Source organism: Narcine bancroftii, chromosome 8 (genome assembly GCF_036971445.1).
Source record: "Narcine bancroftii isolate sNarBan1 chromosome 8, sNarBan1.hap1, whole genome shotgun sequence".
Classification (NCBI taxonomy): Eukaryota; Metazoa; Chordata; class Chondrichthyes; order Torpediniformes; family Narcinidae; genus Narcine; species Narcine bancroftii.
In genome coordinates, this window is record NC_091476.1 from 79,668,368 (window position 1) to 79,689,262 (window position 20,895).

Genomic DNA, 20,895 nt, shown 5'->3' on the forward strand with positions numbered 1-20,895 from the left:
CCCTGAGGAAGGTGGATGAAGGTATAATGGGGCCCCTTCCAGGTAAAGGGGTAATCCTGTGAGACCTCAGCTATAAGAATACTGAAGAAGGCATTAATGAGATCAATGACAGCATACCATGTTCCCGAGTTCCCAGTAGCAATGTTTTCAATGAGGGTAACAATGTCCAGAACTGCCGAAGCAAGTGGTGGGGCATGTTTGTTCAAAAAATGATAATCAACTGTCATTCTCCAGGAGCCATCCAGCTTCTGGACCGGCCAAACAGGGCTATTAAAGGGCAACGTTGCTGGCCTCACTACCCCTTCTTCTTGCAAAGCATTGATGGTGGCAGTAATCTGTTCTTGCCCTCCAGTGAGACGATATTGTAGAATCCATACTTGTTTTTTTTTTTGGGGGGGGAAGGCACCATCACAGGATCCCACTTAGCCCGGCCCACCACTAGTCTTTTTGTAATAGTCCAAATTCCAAATGCAAATCCCCCTTGGCCAACATATTGATACCCAGGATACACTCCTCAGTGGCAGCCACCAGGACATGTAGCCATACAGGGGAAGGGCCATCACCCACTGTGACACAGATTTTTATTTCCTTCGCCAGGGTGATCGCTCCTCCCATCCCCTCTATTCGAAATGTCACTCCAGTCCAGAGGTTGGGGTTACCAGGAATCACCGAGTGCTCCACACTGGTATTGACCAAGGCGAAATATTAGAGGTTAACCCCACCCCAATCAATTGTTAAAAGTGTGTAGGGCCGCGGGTCCCTGCGTATTCACTGTACTTCAATGGAGTAGACACGGGAATCCCGCCCACACACTCATGCCTTAATAGGGTTTGGGGGCTTCCAGCACCATATGCAACTATTATCCATAAGCCCTGTGAACGGACCGAGATCCTATTGTGTTCTCGGGTTGAAATGGGATTCAGCACAGTTACAACACAGGGGAGTGCAGTTAATATGTCGTGTTCAGCAAAACCATTAAACACATCAACAACAAACAACGAGTTCACATTAATACCCTCTCGATGTAAACGTTTTTGCTTGAAATATTTAAAAATAGAGACAAACTGATGGGAAGGAGAGGGTTAGGTTCCTGTGTCGGTGCAACAAGAAGAAATCCAGGATAAGACCGGACAGTGGGACCACATTTGCTGTGTTTATACCATGGACACCTCGAATCACCGTGATTTTTTGTCGCTCGCATCACGGCGCATTTTTGGACTGCCTGAACTGTTTCTACCGAACGATTGAATACGCGGTGATGCGAGGTGACCAGGAAGTTTGATGAGCAATTGAAAACCGCGGGTGAAAAATCGCGACTTCCGGTGAGTCACCCGCGCTTTCCACTGTGAGGTCGTCCCTCGCATCACCCCGCATCGACCACCTCAAAAGGTGGACGACGGACCACCTCGAATCACCTCGCATTTCTCCGCTCACGAGAAACACCCCCATTGTCAACACGCCCGGAATTAGCTGTATCCCGAAACACAAAACATCCAGGGCCGAGTTTGTTCCAATTCCAAGTCTTAAATATTGGGACAACTCTTTCAGCGAGATTGTGAGTGGCTCTGAAAAGAGCCGTTATGTTTCCGGTTTGTTTACCCGCACTTTGCGGAGCTTTACTTGGAGCTGGTGTACTTGGTCACCGCCTTTGTCCCTTCCGACACGGCGTGCTTGGCCAACTCCCCGGGCAGCAGCAGGCGCACGGCCGTCTGGATCTCCCGGGAGCTGATGGTCGACCTCTTGTTGTAATGGGCCAGGCGGGAAGCCTCGCCCGCGATCCGCTCAAAAATGTCGTTCACGAACGAGTTCATGATGCTCATGGCTTTGGACGAGACGCCGGTGTCCGGGTGAACCTGCTTCAACACCTTGTAAATGTAGATGGAGTAACTCTCCTTCCTCGACCTCTTGCGCTTCTTGCCTCCTTTGGCAGTTGCTTTAGACACCGCTTTCTTGGCGCCCTTCTTGGGCGCTATTTTCGGGTCTGGCATTTTCTTCTTTCTATTTCAGTCCCAGAAATAAGTAGAATCCTCCCCGAGTGCAGCTTAAATAGGCAGAGCCAACACCCTATGCTAATAAAGGGATGGCAACGGCAAAGGGTTATCATTGGTCAATTTGGACGAATGAACGTGTACATTTTTCACTAACATTTTGAATGGATATGTTAAAGGAACCAATCACAGAGCGCCCCCACTGCCCAATAACACTGGCGGGCGGAGTGGGAAGGAACTGCTGGTGAGAATCGTTGGTTCTCTTCTTGTAAAAGAGGAAGTCATAGGGAGTTCTAATCCAGATATTTACACCCAGGAAGAGGCACTGTTCACTTGGGTGGATGGCCATTTTCGGAGCCCGAACCTACAAGGCTGTGGGTTAGTATGAATATTGGCATTGACCACAGTGGGCTGAATTGTAACAAATTTTTAGGTTTTTTTTCATAGATTGTGGGCATCATTGACAGACTAGCATTGTTCCTCAATCACCCGTATACCTGGAGCCACTTTCTCACCTGTTTCAAACGCTGACGACGTCAGCCACACTGTTGTGGGCCAGGACTGACTGAGCCCAGGCTGAGGACAGACAGCAGATTTCCTCTGTGTTGGGGAATGAGTGACCCTGATATGCTTTGACCACAGGCCAGTCCTCACCACATCAAATCTTGGCTTATTCCATCGCGGTGTGGTATAAGGATCAGGGCTGAGTCCCTGCTGTTTGTTATCTGCATTAACAATTTAGATGAGAATGTTTGTGGCATGGTCAGTAAGTCTGTGGATAATAACAGCATTGGTGGCTTATTGGACGCGAAGGTTATCGAAGATTGCAACAGGATCTAGATCAACTGGGAATGTGGCCAAGGAATGGCTTGTGGAATTTAACACGGATAAACTGAAGTGTCGTAGTTTGGAGACTTGTTCTGTGAATGGCGGGACCTGATGGAGCGTTTTCGATCAGAGAGACCAAGGGGGAGTATATAGAGATGGCATAATGAATTTCAATCATGTTTTCGCTTAGAAAAAATTACATATAATTTGCGAAAAGATTTTTTTAAAATGTGGACTCCATACTTGAAATGTATGAATTTAGATGTTAAGTTTTTTTTTTGTTTAATTCATTGCAACCTAATACTCTTTGTTTATAAATACCTTCTTTTGTGTATGTTAAGCTCTGGGGGGGGGGGGGGGGGGGAGGGATAATAGGGGGTAGGATATTGGGGTGGAGGGTAGACCTAAAGGGTTTTTTTTTATTTGTATTTTGTAAAATTTTAAATGAACTTTAAAAAAAAGACACCAAGGGGAACAAGGTATATTATTCCATGAAATTCCCGGAATGTAGGTGGACAAGGTGGTGAAGGTAAATGGCAGACTGACCTTGAAAGGACAGTGTTGGGATGTGGGACATTGAACATAGAACATTCTAGCACTGTACAAGTCCTTCAGCCCACAATGTTGTGCTAACTGATATGACCCTACTCAACAATCCAAACTTTCTCAACTTCATACCCTTAGCCCTTTTTTGCATCCATGTGTCCATCTAAAAGTTTTTAAAAATATCCCAATTGAACCAACCTCTTCCACCACTGCTAGTAATGCATTCCAGGCACCCACCACTCTGTAAAAAGCTTACAAATGTCCTCCCCTCAGTTTACAGTACTTTTGTTATCCTGGGGAGAACATGCTGGCTGTCCAATCTATCCATCTGTGCTTTTCATAATCTTGAAGACCTCTTTGAAATCTCTTCTCCTCTTTCTTGGATCCAAAGAAAAAAAGACCTAGTCCTCATTAAACATATTGTCTAATCCAGGCAACATCCTGTGGAGTCTTCTTTGCACTCTCTCAAAGGAGCAGCGTCCAAGACGTTGATAAGACTGCACTGTGGTCCTGTGTGCAGTTCCAGTAATCAGACTTTAGAGAAGGTTATCATTCAATCAGTGTGTGTGCAGAAAAGATTCATAAGGATGTTGCCAGAAATAGAGGCTTGAGTTGTGAGGAGAGATTGGACAGGTTGGGACTGTGTTTGCAGGTAGCTAATGAGGCTGAGGGGTAACCTTAAAGAGGTTTCTGAAATCATGGGGGAAATTAGGTCACAGTCTTCTTTCCCAGGAAGGGGAATTTAGACTTGGAGGGCACAGGTTTAACTTGGGTGGAGGGACAGGGCAGGGGTGTGTCAATGGGCCTGTACCATGACCACCTTGCTCTTATATTCTATGCCCAACCATGTGGCCTCTTCACCACCTTTGGTGCAACTTGTTTGGATCCATTAATTTGTACGTCAACATTCATCTGTTCCTGCATCTTCCCCCAGGCCTGACCCTTCACAGTCGACATCCCACCCTCAGTGTACCTGTCAAAATTCACCCCCTCGCACTCACCAGGATTAAATTCCATCAGCCATTGCTGTCCCCAGAGCACCAGCTGATCAACATCACTCTGCCTCCTGAGCCTCAGCACCTCCCTGCCCACACCTCCATCGATATTGGAGTCGGCTGGAAACTCAATGATCACACCTCCTACCTTCACATCCAAATCATCATGGGACAAACAGCACTGCCCTGTGGTCATTGCTCAGGAGGGATCTGCAGTCACAAACCCCACCCAACAGCATCACCCTCTGTCTCCTGTTACAGGACAACATTGGCTCCTATTTTCCCACTTGCCATGGATCCCATGGACTTTCACCTCCACCAGCGTTCCACATGGGACTTTATACAGGCATCATTGAAGTCCCTGTGGACAACTTCAACTGTACTCTCCTCACCAACACATAAATTCTTCCAAAATCTCCCTCCCTTATTAACATCTGCCTCCGAACATAGATGAATCCTGTCCCTCGGAATGTTCCAGAACCTTGCCCCAACTATATGTATGCATAAATGAACAAACAAATTTTTTATATATATTTATTTTCTTTTACATTTATTAAATTTTGATTTTCCTCTTAATAGCATTTTAATTCTTGTGTGCACATACAGGTATACTAGTGTGTCATTTTGTGTGCTTTTGTGTTAGTGTATTAGTAGTGTTGATGTGGGGTCTCTCTATGTAGCAGGATGTGATGTGTGTGGGTGTTTGTGGTGTGTGCGTGTTCCATGTAAATTGCTATTGTGACAGAGTATGTAGAGGGGTTTGGGAGATAAATTGGGAAAGGTTTGTTCAAGCAGGTCTCATACAAACACTTTGAAACAGAATTTTTGCAGGAGCTTTTGCAAGAGTGCTGGGAGACTCATGATAGATTTGTTGCCTTTTCAAACAGTCCAACAGGCAGTAGCAACTAGTCTGGAAAACAGAACTTACTGTCTCGAAGGTCATGTGATCTTTGCAGGCAGAGAGCAGAAAAAAAGAGGCTTTGCCTTTAAAAAGTTTTTTCAGGTGCATTCTACGCTAAGAATGCGCCTGAAGAAGCAGAAGCGGCCCTTTAAATTGCAGTTCAGGTGGCAGCGTTGAAAGCGCAGCGCTGGCCTCCTAAAACAACAACTGCACTGTGTTGTACATCTGAGCACATTCCAGCTCCTGTCCTTTGGGCTGTCAAATCAGGACGGCTGGTTGTCAGCTGGGACAGACAAAGTGCAAGACTGCAGCGGCCGGCGGGGGAAGAGGAAGCTGGAGCGGCCAGTGGGGAAGGAGGAGGAGCTCGAGCTCGAGCATTGTTTTAGCCAGACCCCTCCGCCCCCGCCGGCCGCCCCCGCCGGCCGCCCCCGCCGGCCGCCCCCGCCGGCCGCCCCCGCCGGCCGCCCCCGCCGGCCGCCCCCGCCGGCCGCCCCCGCCGGCCGCCCCCGCCGGCCGCCCCCGCCGGCCGCCCCCGCCGGCCGCCCCCGCCGGCCGCCCCCGCCGGCCGCCCCCGCCGGCCGCCCCCGCCGGCCGCCCCCGCCGGCCGCCCCCGCCGGCCGCCCCCGCCGGCCGCCCCCGCCGGCCGCCCCCGCCGGCCGCCCCCGCCGGCCGCCCCCGCCGGCCGCCCCAGCCCCGTGAGTGGGGAGAGAGCGGGACCAGTGTGGTGACTGGGAGAGGAGATGTCAGTCGCTGGCCAGGTGACTGGGGAGGCCACTCTGCTGTGGGGATTATCCCTCTTGGAGGAGGGTTACTAAACTCGCCTGGCAGGCGCCTCCTGCACATTTACGTGGCCTTCCCACAGCCACATTTTGCCAAAATATGCGGCTTTACAACTGGGGAAATTAGCCACCTGAAAGTGCCAAGAGAGGACAAACTGGCAAGCTTTGGAGGATGGCCTGGTCAAAGGCGAGGACTGGATGTCCGATGTTTCCCCTGGAATAGGAGAAACAGAAAGGAACTCTGTGGTGACCTGAAACAAGAAAAACACTCACTCTGAAAACCAACAAGAACCCTTGTTAAGTACCAAAGCCTAGTGAACTTTGTAAATATAAACATCTGTGCACATTTCAAGAATTGCCTGAGATTGGACTGTGAATCGAAGAACTTTGCTGAACTTATACACATATGCGGTTATAATTAAAAGGGGGGTTAAGTAAGTCAATAGAAATAAGTTAAAGATTGATTCTATTTTCATTTTCAAAGATATTTAAAAGGAACTTTTGTTTAAGTGACCCTTTGTCGTGATGCATATATATTGCTGCTGAGTTTTGGGGTCCTCTGGGCTATAGAGCAATACTGACAGTAGACCCGCTGCTCTCAACTGATCAGGGATCCAGGAACGTGCTTATATCCTTGCAGGTGCATTGGTACCAGGTCCACCTCTCAACTGATCAGAGGACCAAGAATATGTGTATACCCCTGCAGATACAAAGGTACCAGATCCACCACTCACCCCTCAACTGACCAGGGGTCCAACAGTGAGCTTATACCCTTGTGGGTACAGGGGAACCAGATCCACCTCTTCTTATTCAGGGGTTCGGGAGGGTGTGTTCAACCCTTGCTGATAGTGTGCAAATGACTGCATCGCCTGTGTGAATTAATAATTGTTTACTGTTTAACATTCTCCAACTGTTTCCCGTTATGACTTCTCCCCACACTCCCTGATAAGGGAGTATGCAAGTATGTACCCACACTCCATTATCAATTGTCGCTCTTATTAATTGTTGTGTTAATTGTTTGCAAACCTTTGTGTCCACTCTTCTCTCTCTGAACCCACCGAACCTGCGACTTACTCAACAAAACAAAGGGGCAGAGAATATTCTTGTGAAAGGCACCGGAGATGAGGGATTTCAGCTACAAGGTCAGACCAGAGAAGCTGGGACTTCTTCCTCGAAGCACAAGAGCTGGAGAGGAGGTTTGATAGACCCAGATAAGTTCCTGACTGGTTCTGAGATTTAAATAGAGGCAGTCAGCTCCCATTGGTGGCTGGGTCAGGAACAGAGGGAAAAGGATCAGAGGGGAGGGGAAAATTTCTCACCACAAATGGCCTTTTGACAAGGTGCTACAGATGAGGTTGCTGAACAAGATGAGATCCCGTTGACCTACCAGAAATATAACAGGAATGAAAGGGTTAGAATATGAGGAATGTTTTTTGGTACTTGGACAGTACTCATTGGAGGACAGAAGGTTGAGGTGGAACTACAAAGACATTTTGAATGCTGAAAAGCCTGGACAGAGTAGTTTCCCACAGTTGGCGAGTCTTGGACATGAGGGCATAACTTAGGATAAAAGGGCATCAATTTAAAACACAGATGCAAAGAATTTTTGTTAGCCACAGATCATAAATTTGTGGAACTTGGCACAAGCAGCTGTAGAAATGAGGTCATTGGGTGTATTGACAGGTATTTGATTAGTCATGGCACCAAGGGTTAAGGAGAGAAGGCTGGTGAATGTGCCTAAGTGGCAAGATGGATGAGTTCAGGATAAAATGGCAGGTAGTCTCGATGGGCCAATTGGCCAACACCTGTTTTTATATTTTGTAATCTTGAGGTCCTTCAGAGGAAATAACCTGCAGAACTGTGGAGATGGAAATGATGGATGGTTGTACGAGGATCTAATACAGACTGAACACACTGGCGCCGTATTCATACTGAAGTGTGAGAGCACAGTCCCAACTAGTGAGGACACAGACTGGTCCAACACCCAGCTCTGATAACAGGGGCAGAGACTGAACAAAACACAACTCTGATGGCTCAGACATGGACAATCTCAGCTCACATTGGAACTCTGATCGTGAAACATCAGAACTGCAGTGCAAGGACACAGATTTCAACAGTTCAACTGTAAATACACCAGCTCTTCGCAAATTTCATTGCAATGAAAGGACAAACTTTTACAAAAGTAGCAAAATGTAAAACACAGACTTTGCAAAATTCACTGTAGTTGAAAGAGGCAATTCAACAGTCACTGTACTGTAATAGTGAATACCTTTACAACACGCTCTGTACACTAAGGAAACATTTCTTACCAACACTTCTGTTCAAACATTAACACGTGGAATTGTAACTGTACTGACATTTCTAACAATCTTTGTTAATTTAAATTTAGACATACATAGACGTACAGGCCCTTCCAGCCCATGAGACGGTATAGCCCATATACACTCAATTAATCTGCAAAACACATATATTTGAGGATGGAAGGAAACTGATGTATCCAGAGGAAACCCACGCAGATACGAGGAGAATGTATAAACTCCTTAGAGATAGCACATAATTTGAATACAGAATGATGGTGCTGTAATAGCATTGCATTAACCGCTACGCTAACCGTGCCACCCAAAGCCAGTGACCTTTACAACAGCCACTTCCTGCAACGACACAGTCCTTCACAGCAGTCACTGAACTACAAGGACAAAGACCTTTATAACAGTCACTGTACTGTAGGACACAGGTGTTCACAACATGCACTGCAAGGACACAGGCCTTTACAACACTTGCACTGTAAGGACACAGACTTTTACAACAGTCACTGTACTGCACTGTGAGGGCACAGACCTTTACAACAGTCAGAGAACATAGAACATTACAGTACAGTCCCTTCTGCCTGCAATGTTCTGCTGACCTATATAAACCTACTCTAAAACTAAACCTTTCCTACCTCCTAACCCTCTGTTCTTCCACAATGTTAAGAATACTGCCATTGACCATATACTTGGCCTTCAAGTTTCATTTCACACTTATCTAGATCGAATTCCAGCTGCCACTTTTTCCCCCAACTCTGCCTCCAATCCATATACTGTTGTAACCGACGACAACCTTCTGCACTATCCAAAACACCTCCAATCTTCATGTCATTTGCAAACCTACCAACCTATCCTTCTTCTTCTTTGTCCAGGTCATTAATAAAAAATTACGAAGAGCAGGGGGTTCAGAGCAGATCCCTGTGAAACTGACATCGAGGCAGAATACATTCCATCCACTAACAATCTATGCTTTCTACAGGCAAGCCAATTCTGATTCCATACAGCCAAGTTTCCATGGATCCCATGCCTCATGACGTTCTGAATAAGCCTACCATTTTATCTTATCAAATAGCTTAGTGAAATCTATTTCCACCAAATCTACTATACCTTAAATTTCTCGTTACCTCAAAACACTCAATTCGGCACGCAAGGCATGACCTTGCCCTCACAAATACATGTATAATGGAAGCTTTAAACCGTGTTTTTTATTTTTGCAGCCTTTGCTTCTGCAAGGCTGAGAACCTGCTTGTTTTTTTAGAATCAGCAGACATAATCTAAATTCCACTGAGGGGCCAGAGATGAAGTTATCTGACAAAAGGACATCTGTGTACCAAGAACATTTAATCTTCCTGCTTGTTTTGGTCACAGACTGTCAGAGGCCGAGCCTTGATGCAAAATAAACCATTGTATTCAAAGTGATAAGCTGAAAATTACATTATTCGATAGAAACCGAGCATGCTCGCTCATCTTTCTTACTGTGCTGGGAATAGGTGCTTGGGTAAGCAGTTTTTGGGTAATATAAGCCATGGTCCCACTGCTGAAGTTTGAGATTCTCCAAGAGGTGGCAACATCTCGCAGCAAAAACTTCGAGAGTCCAGCCAACGTCCTGGTCAGGGGAGGTGGAGAAGCTGCTACCAGCGCCCCGACGACCAACTACAAGTGTGCGGTCATTGCCTCGCTTCGGCAGTTGGGACCAGTCCAGGCGTTGATAAATATAATTGGGAAGGGCTTGCATATTGTAGTTTGAAATCAGCTTTTGTATAAACTGTATAAACATTTGTATAAACTGAACTGCTCTCGGTGTATGTGTCTATTTTCTTTCAGAAGCTCAAATACTGTGACCAATCTAAAACCAACAAAGTGAGAGGTACAAGTTTACCCAGGACAATTGGCGCTGCGAGCACGGTTGGTCTCAAGATGTTTCGCCGAAAGAAAGAGGTGAGCCCTGAGCAGTTCTTGATTCCAGGATGGACTTAAAAGACGATGGGTTTTGCATGTTGGCCAATACCCTATCTTTGTTAGGACCACCCATTAGTTGTGATGAGAAGTTAGATCCATCAATTGCACCTCTGGGAGAGCGGGTTGCCACTCTCCTTTGAGAAAGTAAATTTCCTGGTAAAAAGGGGACGCTGACAGACTGTTTTTGGCTACTGGCCACAGCCTTACACCACGCCATTCAGCGTGAAGCAGAATCAGTTAAAAAAAAAGTAGAATCTCAGCACAAGAGAGAGCAACTAGAGGAGGAGCTAGAAGCCATGCAACAACGCTGTTCCATGATAAGCGAGATTGTTCGCACCAGTCAGGACCGAGCCAAACAATGGGAGGATAAGCATGTCCAAAAAATCTGCCATAATATTAAACTCCGGCAGCAGCTCTGTGCAGATAAGGAAAGGCATGGAGTAGAACCTGATTCATATCATATTTGTGCCATGATAAGGAATGTCGACGATCCTGATGTAATTGATGATTGGGACGGGAATATCTGTAATGATGACAATGGTAATAATGCAGATACTCCTCAGCATGTGCCTAACATACTGCCCTCTCCACCTGCTGTTCACGCCCGCCCCGTAAGGCAGCAGACTTCACAAACAGACGGAAGGGGGGATGATGTAAGGGTAGAGATTGAAGGGATAGATACCCCGGTCTCCCAAGCGGACCCAGGGGAAGATACCTGAAGCCCTGCTATTTCTCGATGCCCCCCCCCCACCAAGCGATGGCCTCGGTCTCCTCCCCTAGACTGGGTGGAGGGCCCTGTGGGTCAAAGTGGGAACAAGGGTCAGAAGCAGTCAACGATACATGACTTCTCTATAAAAGAGATGGCTGCCATTGGAGATCGATTTAGGCAAAAGGTGGGAGAAACTCTGGCGGCCTGACTCCTGCGTGTCTGGGAACAAGGAGGGGGTCATGTATTTTTAAACCCTGAGGAATTGTTGGGATTAGAAACATTGACTACTGATATCTGGGTCACTGCTGAGCTGCAGGGTAGAGGGAGAGAGGTGGATTACTTACCTACTACTCTAGGGGATGCTGTGCTACAAGTATACCCATCACCAGTCGATTGGGGTTTACATTTGAAGAATAATTGGGGCACTCCAGAGGAGGATATAGCAGTAATTTGTCAACAGGCCCTGGCCTCTGCCTTGTATGCTGGACGTTTGAGGCTGTGGGTACATGGGGGGAGCCCTGATGAAGAGATATTCATGGCCGGAATACATACCAGATTGGTTCGTCCTGCCCAACCCACTGTACGGGGATTGGTTCTGTCTGTAACTAGTCTGCTAATTGGGCACCCTGTGTCTGAGGCAGTGCACGCCTTATCTGGGTCTCGAGAATTAGAGTTGGGAGGTAAAATCCACTCACATACAACCCAGGTTAAATCAGACAAGCAGGATGAAAAGAGAGGGGCTGCTGCTAATAACGGACCGTCAAGGAAGGACATTTTTCTAACCTTGTTAAAGTTAGGGGTACCTAAAAGTGATATTGAGGGGAAACCTACTGCAGTCCTTTATGCCCTTGATAAGAGAAAAGCACATCATCCCCAGCTGTGGAGTCCTTCTGACCAGCTGTGCCTTCTGCTCCCATCGAGCCAGCTTCTCCTACTCCAGTTACCCGTGATGAGATACAACAAATGGTTAACAAGCCTCTTATGAATAATAACAGCATGTGGTCCTTGAAGCCCCCGAACCCTACTAAAGCATGAAGGTGAGGGCAGGGCTCCCGTGTCTACTCCATCCACATGGAGTCTGCTCCTGTGGTTCAGAAGCGAAGACAGGAAAAGAGGCAAGCTGTAGTCATAGGGGATTCCATAGGTTCTATGGAAGAAATCGATTAATTATCCCGGATGGTATGGTGCCTCCCTGGTGCCAGGGTCCGAGGTATCTCAGATCAATTCAGAGCATTCACAGGAGGGAGGGTAAGCAGCCAGATGTCGTGATCGATATAGGGATCAAATGATGTGGGTAGGAAGGGTGAGGATGTCCTGCAAGGAGAGTTCAGGGTGTTAGGCACTAAGTTGAAGGATAGGACCTCCAGGGTAGTGATCTCAGGATTGCTACCCATGCCATGTGCTAGTGAGGTTAGAAATAGGATAGTGCAATTTAACATGTGGCTAAAGACAGTGCAGAAGGGTGGGCTTTGGGTTTCTGGATCATTGGGCTCTCTTCCAGTGAGGTAAAACCTGTTCCAACAGAATAGTTTGCATCTGAACTGAAGGGGGACTAATATCCTTGCAGGAAGGTTTGCTAGAACAGCTCCAGTGAGTTTAAACTAGATTTGTAGGGGGGTGGGAACCAGAGTGCCAGAGCAGATAGAACAGTGGAGGAGGGAATAAATGATGTGAAATTGCATGAACTGTTAGAATTCAACATGCTGTACACAGTGGAAATGCTCTCACGTGCATTTATTTCTAGTTGAGGTAAGGCAGAGGATCTCAGAGTGTCCATTAGCATATGCAATTATGATATTGTGGCCATTAGTGAAACCTGGTTGCAGAAGGAGCAGGACTGGCAGCTCAATGTTCTGACCATCTGTTGCTTTAGACGTGATAGAACTGGGGTGAGGGGAGGATGGGGGCAGTGATAGGGGAGGAGTGGTATTGCTCATCAGCTGTGCTCAGGTGGAACAGACTAGAGGGCTCGTTGACTCATATGGGTGAAGCAGAGGAAAGGGAAAGGTATGACCACACTCGTGGGGTTGTATTATAGATCCTCAATAGTCAAAGAGAATTGGAGGAGCAAAACAGTAGAGAGATGGCAGACAGCTGCAGGATAGTGATAGTAGAGGATTTTAATTTTCTACATATTGTCTCCCATACTGTAAAAGAGCTGGAAGGCTTGGAGTTTATCAAATGTGTTCAGCACAGTTTTCAAAATCAATATATAGAAGTACCAACTGGAGATGCAATACTGGATCTCCTATTAGGGAACAAAACAGGACAGATGACAGAAGTATGAATAGGGGAACAGTTTGGGTCCAGTGATCATAATGCCATTAGTTTCAAATAAATTATGGTCTTGGCCTCAGGTTGAGATTCTAAATTGGAGAAAGGTAAATTTTGAAGAAATGATAAAGGATGCATGGATTGGATTAAGTTGTTTTCAGGCAAGGATGTGTAAGTGCAAGTCCATTAGAGGTGAAATTTTGGGAGCACATTGTATGCTACTGTCAGGATTAAAGGCAAGGCTAGCAGGCACAGGGAATCTTGGTTACGAGAATATTGTGGATCTGGTTTGGAAGCAGATCAGCATTCTGCCTACCACAGGCAACATGGAGCAAACTTTAAGAGTATTAAAAATGCAAGAAAAAACTCATGAAAGAAATCAAGAAGGCCAAATGAAAACGTGAGGTTGCTTTGGCAGACAATGTGAAGGAAAATCCTAAGGGTTTCTGAAGCTATATTAAGAATAAAACGATAGTAAGGGACAAAATTGGTCCCCTTGAAGATCAGAGTGGTCGGCTTTGTATGGATCCAAGAGATGCAGGAGATATTAAAATGTTTTTTTTCCATTAGTATTCACTCAGGAAATGGGCTCAGAGACATGGGATGCAAGGAAAATAAGCAGCGTGGTCATGGAACCTATAGAGGATGTGCTTCTGTTTTAAAGCAAATAAAGGTGGATAAATCTCCAGGGTCTGACAAGATATTCCCTATGACCTTGAGGGAAGCTAGTGTAGAAATTGCAGGGGCTCTGGCAGAAATAATTAAAATGTCCTTAGACACATGTGCACTGCTGGAGGACTGCTCAAGTTATTCAATTGTTTAAAAATAAAACTCCAAATCACCAAGGAAATTATAGGCTGGTGAGCCTGACATCAGCAGAAGGTAAATTATTGGAGTTGTTCGATGAGATCAGATATAAAATTATTGGATAGCCAGAAATCGATTAGGGATAATCAATATTCCTTTGTGCATAGTTGGTGTTTAACTAGTCTTATAGAGATTTGTGATATTACCAGGGAAATTGATGAAGGAAAGGTTGTGATTGAACTTTAGTAAGGCTTCTGTCAAAGTCTCACATGGAAGATCAGTCAGAAAGGTTTAGACATTAGGTATTCATGAAGTGAATGGGAGTGGACAATGGATGGAATGGAGAAGCCAGAGAGTAATGATAGATAATTGCTTCTCAAACTGGAGGCCTGTGACTTGTGGTGTGCCTCAGGGATCAGTGCTAGGACTATTGTTGTTTGTCATTTATATCAATGATCTCGATCACACATGTCAAACTCTGGCCCGCGATATAATTATATTTGGCCCGGAAGATCATTTCAAAAATGTATTAGAGGTGGCCCGCTGGCCGCCGCGCCAGTATAGCGCATGCACAGTAATACAACAAATCCCAGAATGCATTGGCGTCAGCCCGCTAATCGCCCCCAGCTCCTCTGTTTACGTTGCAGGGTCTCACCATGGACTCTGGTTTTGAGGCCTGGCCGGTGTCAGGGGAAGCCAAGGCCGCTTCCCAGCGCCCGGAACCGGAGGCCTCGGGCTTGAGCTCACCAGGACCGTTGCCCACTCCCCCTCCCTGCCGCAGGCCGACCCGCAACTCACGGTGACGGGGCCGCTGATCCCCCGATATGCCACCCTGCAGCGAGAGCCGATGCCCCCGCACTGTCATTGTCCAACCCGATCACCCGCAAACCCCACCCTCCCGCACACAGGCCTAAGTATGTATTATGAACTTTAATCTCAGGATAAAACGATCTTCCAATAGTTTCATGTCACAGTGATAAATATATTCCTGGTTAAAAATGGTCCTGCACCTGGATACAAGCTCATTAGGCATAAAACTTGAAAAGTGTGTAAATCAAAGGATATCTGTACCAATGGAAAAAGGGCATGGCAAATAACCCTGCTAGAGTTCATGCCCACAATCAGTCACCCATTTGATTGTTTCAGGAATCATGTTATTCTCCCACATTCTCAATAGCCCTCAGATTTTACTATTCGACAGCACACTAGCAACATTTGACAAATCCTCTATAGAGAAATATTATTTATTGAATATTTTTTTTCTCATTTGTTAATGCTTCTGGAAAGAGTTTATCCAAAACTATTATTAAACATTTATTTTAATAAGAAAAAGTTTAACATTACATAAGTTGAAAGAAGAGAAAACATGCAGATGTTGTTGAAAATTTTCAATAAATATTTAGTTCAGCCCTCAACTTGGACTAAGTTTTTAATTTTGGCCCTCCGTGAATTTGAGTTTGACACCCCTGATCTAGATGATAATGTGGAAAATTGGATCAGCAAGTTTGCTGATGACACTAAGATTGGAGGCGTTGTGGACAGCAAACCTTATTCAGAGAGATCTGGGCCAGTTGGAAAAATGGGCTGAAAAATTGCAGATGGAATTTAATGGAGACAAGTGTGAAATGTTGCATTTGGGAAGGAAAAACCAAGAAAGGACATGCACGTTAAATGAAGGCATTGGTGAGTGCAGTAAAACTGAGGTATCTGAGAATATTGGCCTTCATAAATCAAAGAATTTTGTATTGGAGTTGGGATGTTATGGTAAAGTTGCATAAGACATTGGTGAGGCCAAATTTGCAGCATTGTGTGCAGTTTTGGTCACCTAACTACAGGAAAGATATCAAATAGATAGAAAGAGTACAGAGAAGATTTACTAGGATATTGCCTGGACTTAAGGAACTGAGTTACAGGGAAAGGTTAAACAGGTTAGGACTTTATTCCCTGGAGTGTAGAAGAATAAGGAGAGATTTGAGAGAGATAGTTAAAATTATGAGAGGGACAGACAGAGTAAATGTAGATCGGCTTCTCACTGTCCACTGAGGATAAGTGAGGTGCAAACCACAGGACACGTGTTAAGAGTGAAAAGGGAAAGGTTTAGGGGGAATTTCACACAGAGAGTGGTGGAAATGAACGAGCTGCCAGCTGAAGTGGTGAATGCGTGCTTAATTTTAACAATGAAGCAGAATTTGAACAGGTACATGGATGGGAGAGGTACAGAGGGCTATCGACTAGGTGCAGTTCAGTGGGACCAGGCAAAATAAAAAGATTCAGCAGACTAGAAGGCCTGAAGGGACCAGTTACTGTGCTGTAATGTTATATTGTTCTATGGCTCTACCTGTCCAGATGCCTCTAAAAAAATTTATATAGTTCCTGCCTCCACAACCTCCTCTGGCAGCTCGTTCCAAACACCAGCTAATGTGTGTGTGAGAAACATTTGCACCTCAGATTTCCTTTAAACCTTCTTCCTCTCACCTTCAACCCATTCCCTCCAGTTTTACACACACCTACCATGGAAATCAGATTCTATCCATCAAACCTCTGTGTCTGATTTAATATTCTGTTCCCATCTCATGTCATCCCTCAGTCTCCTTAACTCGAGAGAAACCAGGAAACAGCCGATCCAACCTCTCCTTGTAACTCAGACCCTCCACTCCTGGCACTAGCTTGTGAATTTTCCTGCCCACTGCCCAGTTTAATCACATCGATCCTGCAGTGTGACAACCAGAACTGCACATCACATTCCAGGTTTGGACCAACCAACATCTTGTACAAGTGGAACATCACTTTCCAACTTCTGTATCCACTGCCTCATCTGTTGAAGACAAGAATGCCACCTACCTTCTTCCCCACCCTCTTTACCGATGTCACCACTGTGAGGGAACTGTGTACTTGAACCCCAAGGCCTTTCTGCTCCACAACACTTATGCCCTGGTTTAACTTCCCAAATACATCACATTGCATTTATCAGAGATAAAATTTCACTCTCGGTTCCTTTGTCCACTTTCCCAGTTGACCTGAGACAAACTTCTCACTGTCCACTCCACCACACATTGTGATGACCTCCACAAACCTACTGATCCTACCACCTACATTCTCATGGAAATCATTAATAAATCTGACAAGCAACCGAGGACCCAGCACTGATCCCAGTGGCAATCACTGGTCACAGGATCCATTCTGAAAAGATGTAGGGATGCAAAATAGGGTAACAGGTAGGGGAGGAGAGATTTCAGACCATTGCAGGACTGGGTGAGGTTACAGAGAGAGTGAGGAGATGAGGGCCAAGGAGGAGTTTGAACTCAAGGTCAGAAATGCTAAATTTGAGGCAGGAGCTGGGGGAGTGAAGCACTGACAGGAGTGAGACTGACCAGCTGTTTGAGTGGTATCACAACAACAACCTTGCACTCAATGTTCACAAAACTAAGGAAATTATTGTAGATTTCAGGCAGGAGAATACAAACCAGTCCTCATCGAAGTGTTAGCAGTGAAGAGGTAAAAGAGCTTCAAGTTCATGGCTGTCTGAAGATCTATCCTGGGCCATCATGCTGATGCAATCATGTAGAAGGTATGTCACCAAAGACTTTTAAAAATTTCTACAGGTGTTCCGTGGAGAGCATTCTGACAGGTTTCATCACTGTCTGCCAAGGCACAGGATAGGTAAAGGCTGATAATAGATAGTAAGTGACAAAATTGGTCCCCTTGAAGATCAGAGTGGTCAGCTTTGTATGGAGCCAAAAGAGATGCTGGAGATCTTAATTTTTTTTTTTTTCCCATCAGTATTTACTCAGAAAATGGGCAAGGGACGCAAGGAAAATAAGCAGTGTGGTCATGGAACCTATACAGATTAAAGAGGAGGATGTGCTTCCTGTTTTAAAGCAAATAAAGGTGGATAAATCTCCAGGGGCTGACAAGATACTTCCTTGGACCTTGAAGGAAGCTAGTGTTGACATTGCAGGGGTTCTGGCAGAAATAATTAAAATGTCCATAGACAAAGGTGCGGTGCTGGAGGACTGCTCAAGTTTCTCCATTGTTTAAAGAAAGCTCCAAGTAACCCTGGAAATTATAGGCCAGTGAGTCTGACATCAACAAGGGTAAATTATTGAAGCCGTTCTAAGAGATCTGATATACAATTATTGGATAGCCAGAAATTGATTAGGGAGAGTCAACATGCCTTTGTGCATGATAGGTCGTATTTAACTAATCTGAAAGAGTTTTTGCAATATTACCAGAGAAGTTGATGAAGGAAAGGCTAAGTGCATTGTCTACATGGACTTTAGTAAGGCCTCTGACAAGGTCTCACATGGGAGGTTAGTCAGGAAGGCGAAGAAGTGAAAGGGTTTGGACAATGGCTGGACAGGAGAAGCCAGAGAGCAGTGGTGGATGATTACATCTCAGACCGGAAGCCTATGTCGGAAATCAGGAGGGCTAAAAGAAGGCATGAGGTTGCTTCGGCAGACAATGTGAAGGAAAATCCTCAGGGTGTATTGAGAGCAAAGAGACAGTTTGAGAGAAAATTGGTCCTTTTGAAAATCAGAGTGGTCAGCAATGAATGGAGCTAGAAGAAGAGGGGGGAGATTTTAAATGGTTTTTATTGCATCAATATTTGCTCAGGAAACTGGCACAGAGACTTGTGATGCAAGGAAAACAAGCAATGCAGTTACGGAACTTGTACAGATTAAAGAGGAGGAGGTGCTTGCATCCTTAAAAATAAATGAGGGTGGATAACTCCCCAAGGCTAGACAAGAAGATATTCCCTCTCACCTTGAGGGTCATGAGTGTACAAATTACAGGAGCCCTGGCAGAAATATTTAAAATGCCATAAACAATGAGTGAGGTGCCAGAGGATTTGAGGGTAGCTCCTATTGTTCTGTTGTTTAAAAGGGCCCCAAGAGCAACCCAGGAAATTATAGGCTGGTGAGCCTAATGTCAGTAGTTGGTAAATTATTGGAAGGTGTTCTAAGAGATTGGATATACAGTTACATAGATGGCCAGGGACTGATCAGAGATAGTCCACATGGCTTTCTGCATAGTAGGTCTTTAACCAATCATATAGAGCTTTTGGAGGAGGTCACCCAAAATATTGAAGGAAAAGTTGTGGACCTTGTGTACATGGACTTTAGTATGGCCTTCCGCAAGGTCCTGCATGAGAGGTTAGTCAGGAGGGTTCTGATGCTCAGTAGGTAGTAAACTGCATTAGACATTGATAATACCGGAGAAGCCAGAGAGTGGTAGTGAATGATTGCTTCTCATACTGGAGGCCTGTGATTAGTGATGTGCCTCAGGGATCAGCAAGTTTGCAGATGACACAAAGAGATTGGAGGCATTGAAGAGAGCGACTAAGATTTCCAAAGCTTGCAGCGGGAACTGGACCAGTTGGAAAAATGGGAGGAAAAATGGCAGATAGAATTTAATGCAAGCAAGTGTGAGGTTTTGCAAATTTGAAATGACAAATCAAGTTAATATACTCATAGGAAATGATGTTCCTGGAATTTAGTAACTCGGTTACAAGGGAAGGTTAAATAGGTTGGGACTATTACCTGGAGCATAGATGAATGAAGGGCTATTTGATAGAGGTATATAAAATTATGGCTATGGTCAGAGTAAATGACAGACACTCACTGATCACTGCCCAGCAGGCAAGAGAAGACACTAAGGCCCACAGTGGAGAAACTGTCCATCAACCAGTTCACAGATCAACAGGGGAATGACAGAGAGCAAGGACCAGCTCCTTTGAGTCACAGCCATCTCCATCTCTTCAGATCAATCTGTAAAACAACATTGTATTTTTACTTGAGTATACTGTAAACTCTAGCTGCAAAAAACCATCTCTCTTCCTGCCAATGTAATCAGTGCCACTAGGAACCACAAGCTCCGCTGGTCCTTTTCCCCGCCCAGGATACCCTGAGCCCGCTCTGAAACATCCATTACACTGGGACCAAGGAGGCAAATCCACATCCTGGATCCTTCCCCACATACCTGTCTGTGCCCCAGACCATAGAGACCCAAGTCACTGTTAACTGCGACTGTGCACCACCCTGCTTCACAGTAGTACCAGTGGTGGGCCACTGACCAGGGTGCTGCTGTTCCTTCCCCTGAGAAGGAATCTTCCCCACAACAGGATGCCCGGGTGTCCGTGTCTGAGGCGTGGATGGTCACAGGGGATTCCTGCCCCACCCCCAGCGAGCCAGCTCTGCTTGTGTTGGGTTTCCCCCTCCCTGCCCCTCCTGTCCGGGAGCCTGTCTGCCTCCTGTCCGCCCCTCCGTCAGTCCGACTGCTGCTCCCACCCATCCGTGCGGGGGGGGGGAAAAGGTCTGCAGCCGGACACACTCGCAGCCCACGCCTTGTCAGGGTCACTTCTCCCTGACAGGGCCCATGTGACAAGAGGCGCGGTCCTTGCATTAACACCCCCCCCCCCCCCCCCATATCCCATCCCATCCCCGGCCCGACCGTGGGAGAACGAGACTCCGGACCTTGATCCCGCTCGCCCTCCTCCCCAAGGCCGGCCGCCCTCCCACCCCGGCAGCTCCTCCACCTCATAGCAGCGCGGCTTCCCCCCACCCCGTCCGCGCCCGGTTGAAGTCTCTCCTCCACCGCCGAGCACAGGCCGTAACCTACCACGTGATTCAGCCAGTTGCTGAGGGAACGCTGCTCAGTGAAGCGCGAGGGCCTGTGACGTCAGCACGCACATACCTTGTCTACGGCGTGTCATCACGTGACTGAGCGGCTGCAGCCCGAGAGGAGATGTCAATCAGGAACGGCCGGGAATAAGGGTGAACAAAGCAGCGAAAGATGAGGGAAAT

At 46.2% G+C, this 20,895-nt stretch overlaps 2 protein-coding genes and 1 long non-coding RNA gene across 6 annotated transcripts in view; 1 reads left to right on the forward strand and 2 right to left on the reverse strand.

Annotated features, from left to right (window-relative positions):
• Window positions 1–1,037: 1,037 nt before the first annotated feature.
• Window positions 1,038–2,053, reverse strand: LOC138740939 (histone H2B 1/2-like). Its single transcript, XM_069894304.1, has one exon. It carries the CDS (start codon window positions 1,986–1,988, stop codon window positions 1,617–1,619), a length of 372 nt encoding a protein of 123 aa, XP_069750405.1. The 5' UTR covers window positions 1,989–2,053; the 3' UTR covers window positions 1,038–1,616.
• A 150-nt stretch (window positions 2,054–2,203) lies between these two features.
• Window positions 2,204–20,895, forward strand: part of LOC138740941 (ferritin heavy chain, oocyte isoform-like) — a 60,607-nt gene continuing 41,915 nt past the window's right edge. The window contains exons 1-4 of one of the 3 annotated variants that reach the window (XR_011343216.1): window positions 2,204–2,366; window positions 10,168–10,281; window positions 17,534–17,660; window positions 19,732–20,865. Coding sequence is in view for 1 of the 3 variants with exons in the window: in XM_069894307.1 (XP_069750408.1) it covers window positions 10,261–10,281 (21 nt within the window). In the remaining 2 variants the exon portion in view is untranslated. The remainder of the gene's footprint in view (window positions 2,367–10,167; window positions 10,282–17,533; window positions 17,661–19,731; window positions 20,866–20,895) is intronic. The other 2 variants (XM_069894307.1, XR_011343219.1) reach the window with 2 other exon arrangements.
• LOC138740946 (uncharacterized) lies at window positions 5,966–20,789 on the reverse strand. 2 transcript variants are annotated; one of them, XR_011343222.1, is made up of 3 exons: window positions 19,715–20,334; window positions 7,357–7,420; window positions 5,966–6,288 (listed from the first exon to the last, which is right to left on the reverse strand). It is a non-coding gene; the product is annotated as an uncharacterized lncRNA (long non-coding RNA). The 2 variants fall into 2 exon arrangements; XR_011343223.1 differs by lacking the exon at window positions 5,966–6,288 and adding an exon at window positions 20,711–20,789 and having other exon boundaries at window positions 6,768–7,420; window positions 19,715–19,860.

Excerpts from the sequence above, each read along its gene's own strand:
- LOC138740939 (XM_069894304.1), bottom strand. The coding sequence starts at position 1,988 with ATGCCAGACCCGAAAATAGCGCCCAAGAAGGGCGCCAAGAAAGCGGTG.